The 3,144-nt window shown below is 41.2% G+C and overlaps 1 protein-coding gene across 1 annotated transcript; it reads right to left on the bottom strand.

Moving 5' to 3' along the window:
* Window positions 1-2,324: 2,324 nt before the first annotated feature.
* On the bottom strand, window positions 2,325-2,884 carry LOC139037070 (large ribosomal subunit protein eL21-like). Its single transcript, XM_070472981.1, has one exon. It carries the CDS (start codon window positions 2,849-2,851, stop codon window positions 2,369-2,371), a length of 483 nt encoding a protein of 160 aa, XP_070329082.1. The 5' UTR covers window positions 2,852-2,884; the 3' UTR covers window positions 2,325-2,368.
* Window positions 2,885-3,144: the final 260 nt, after the last annotated feature.

Below are 3,144 nucleotides of genomic sequence, written 5' to 3'. Positions count from 1 at the left end.
GATTTAGAATTTTGAAACTGACCTATGGAGCAGAGGTTGAAAGCACTTTACTCTTGTTCAATACCCAGGTTCTCTTACTGCCTGGGTATCTACCTGGTCCCTTTCCATAAACATTTTTTTTAACCCTTTCAAATCTTCAGTATAAATTTATTACCTCTACCATCATTTGTAAAGTTGGAAAATCACCCCTTTAGCTATTTGATAGGCTTCCCAAAGTGAAGGATTTGATATTCATCAACCAGAGCAACTCAGAAGTAAGTTGCTCTTCCATCACTTTCCTTTCTTTCCTTTCTTCACTCCCCAGTCCTTCCACACACAACGCTGGGAGGAGAGCACTCCTTCTCAGGTGACAGGCACCATCTTCTTGGCACATTACTGGGTAATTTGAGGCAGAAACAAGAGGATATAATTTCTTTCCTTAGGGCACATTTGGATGCTGTTATAGACTGAACGTTTGTGTCCCCCTACATAAATTTATTGAAATCTAATTCCCAATGTGATGGTATTTTACCAAGTAAAGCTTTGAGAGGTAATTGGGTCAGAAAGGTAGAGCCCTTGTGAATGCGATTAATACCTTTACACAAAAGGCCAGTTCTGACTGTTGTTCAGACGCTCAGTCTGACTCTTTGCAACCCCATGGACTGCAGCACACCAGGCTTCCTTGTCCTTCACGATCTCCTGGAGTTGGCTCAGATTCATGCCCACTGAGGTGGTGATGCTTTCGATCTCATCTTCTGCTGCCCCCTTCTCCTTTTGCCCTCAATCTTTCCCTTCATCAGGGTCTTTTCCAATGAGTCGGCTCTTCACATCAGGTGGCCAAAGTATTGGAGCTTCAGCTTCAGCATCAGTCCTTCCAATGAATATTCAGGGTTGGCTTCCTTTATGATTGACTGGTTTGATCTCCTTGCAGTCAAACAGACTATCAAGAGTCTTCTTCAGTACCGAAATTTGAAAACATCAATCCTTTGGCACTCAGCCTAATTTATGGTCCAACTCTCACATCTATACACGACTACTAAAAAAACCATTGCTTTGACTATATGGACCTTTGTTGACAAAGTAATGTCTGTGCTTTTAATATGCTGTCTAGGTCTGCCATAGCTTTTCTTCCAAGGATCCAGCCTCTTTTAATTTCATGGCTGCAGTCACCATGGCTGCAGTGATTTTGGAGCCCAAGAAAAAAGACCAGAGAACTAGCTTACTCTCTGCCGTGTGAGAATACAGTCAGCCACCTGTAACCAAAAGGGAACTCCCTCCAGAACCTGACCACGCTAACACCCTGATCTCAGACTTCCAGCCTCCAGAACTGTGAGAAATCAATCTTGGTTGTTGATAAGCAACCCAGTTTGTGGTATTTTGTTACAGCAGTCCAAGCTATTACAGATGCTCACACTCTGAATGAAAGAAATCCTTATATTTCATTTCAAAACATACTCTCTCCTTGACTTTCATCTTCAATCTCTTCCTAACAACCCTGGGTCTTTTTCTTTTTTTCATTGTACTCTCCCTCTGGCAACTCTATTCTTGCAAAGCCATGGCAGTACATCTTTAAATTAATTTTTTACATAGAAAACACTAAAAGGAAAATCTCTACCATCATTAGTGACTAAGTATTGAGAACCTATATTCTCAGTCCTCCTCCATGTTACATTCTTTGTATTCTGGGATGATAACATTCAATATATTTGAATTGTTGACATATTGAAAATACAGTTTAAGATATATTCATATATATATATATGTTATATTGGTATGATAATAGCAATTTAGAATATGGAACTCAAGAGACAACTATTATATATATACTATATATAGAGAGTTATATATAAATAGTATACCACATACTATTTATATAATATGAAAATTAAAGTCACACAGTTGTGTCCGACTCTTTATGACCCCATGGACTATACAGTCTTTGGAATTCTTCAGGCCAAAATACTGGAGTGGGTAGCCTTTCCCTTCCCCAGGGGATCTTCCCAACCCAGGGATCAAACCCAGGTCTCCCACATTGCAGGCAGATTCTTTACCAGCTGAGCCACAAGGGAAGCCCAAGAATACTGGAGTGGGTAGCCTATCCCTTCTCCAGCGGATCTTCCCTACTCAGGAATGGAACCAGGGTTTCCTGCATTGCAGGCAGATTCTTCACCTACTGAGCTATCAGGGAAACCCATTTATATAATATATATACAGTATATTATCTTTTTCTTGAAATTGATCCAAATACACATACTATAATACAAAACATTTATTAAGATAATCAGGGAAATCTGGACACTGGATATTTGATAAAATTTATTTTAGTTGCAATACTGGTATTGTAGTTTTTCTTTTTTTTGTACAGTCCAGGTCTTTATTTTTACACCCTTCAGGCCATGAATTCATAGGGAATGGGCTCCAATAGTTCAGGTTCCTTTCCACTGGTCTTCACAAAGTGTGCTTCTCTGGGTGGAGCAGGCTGGCGCTTCAGCTGAACCCAAGTCCCTTTCTCTTTGGCTTCCTTCTTTTTCTGATCATTTTCCTTCACACGTTTTAGGAAGCTATTTCGGCTCTTAGAGTGCTTAATATGCTCAATACGCACATTAATTCTCTTGGCAAGAATCTTGCCCTTAACCTGTTTGTTTACAATGATGCCAACAGCATGCTGGGTAACACTGTAGACTCTCCCAGTTTTGCCATGGTAACATTTGTGGGGCATTCCTTTTTGAATAGTACCCATTCCCTTGATATCTACAATATCACCTTTCTTGTAGATTCGCATGTATGCGGCCAAAGGAACAACTCCCTGTTTTCTAAAAGGCCTAGAGAACATGTAGCGGGTGCCCCGCCTCTTTCCCTTTGTGTTGGTCATTTTGGCAAATTAGCCGGAGGGGCGGGGGGAGAGACGGAGGCGGCAGGAGCCGCGAGTTGGCCTTTTCTTTTCTTTTTTTCATTTATTTTTATTAGTTGGAGGCTAATTACTTTACAATATTGTAGTGGTTTTTGTCATACATTGACATGAATCAGCCGTGGATTTACATGTGTTCCCCTTCCCGATCCCCCCTCCCACCTCCCTCCCCATCCCATCCCTCTGGGTCTTCCCAGTGCACCAGCCCTGAGCACTTGTCTCATGCATCTAACCTGGACTGGCGATCTGATTCACAT

Source organism: Odocoileus virginianus, chromosome 2, assembly GCF_023699985.2.
Source record: "Odocoileus virginianus isolate 20LAN1187 ecotype Illinois chromosome 2, Ovbor_1.2, whole genome shotgun sequence".
NCBI classification, from domain to species: domain Eukaryota; kingdom Metazoa; phylum Chordata; class Mammalia; order Artiodactyla; family Cervidae; genus Odocoileus; species Odocoileus virginianus.
Note: the sequence above shows the minus strand (reverse complement) of the source record. Positions and strands in the feature narration are given on the sequence as shown.

Coding starts and splice junctions, on each gene's coding strand:
- LOC139037070 (XM_070472981.1), bottom strand. CDS start 2,851: ATGACCAACACAAAGGGAAAGAGGCGGGGCACCCGCTACATGTTCTCT.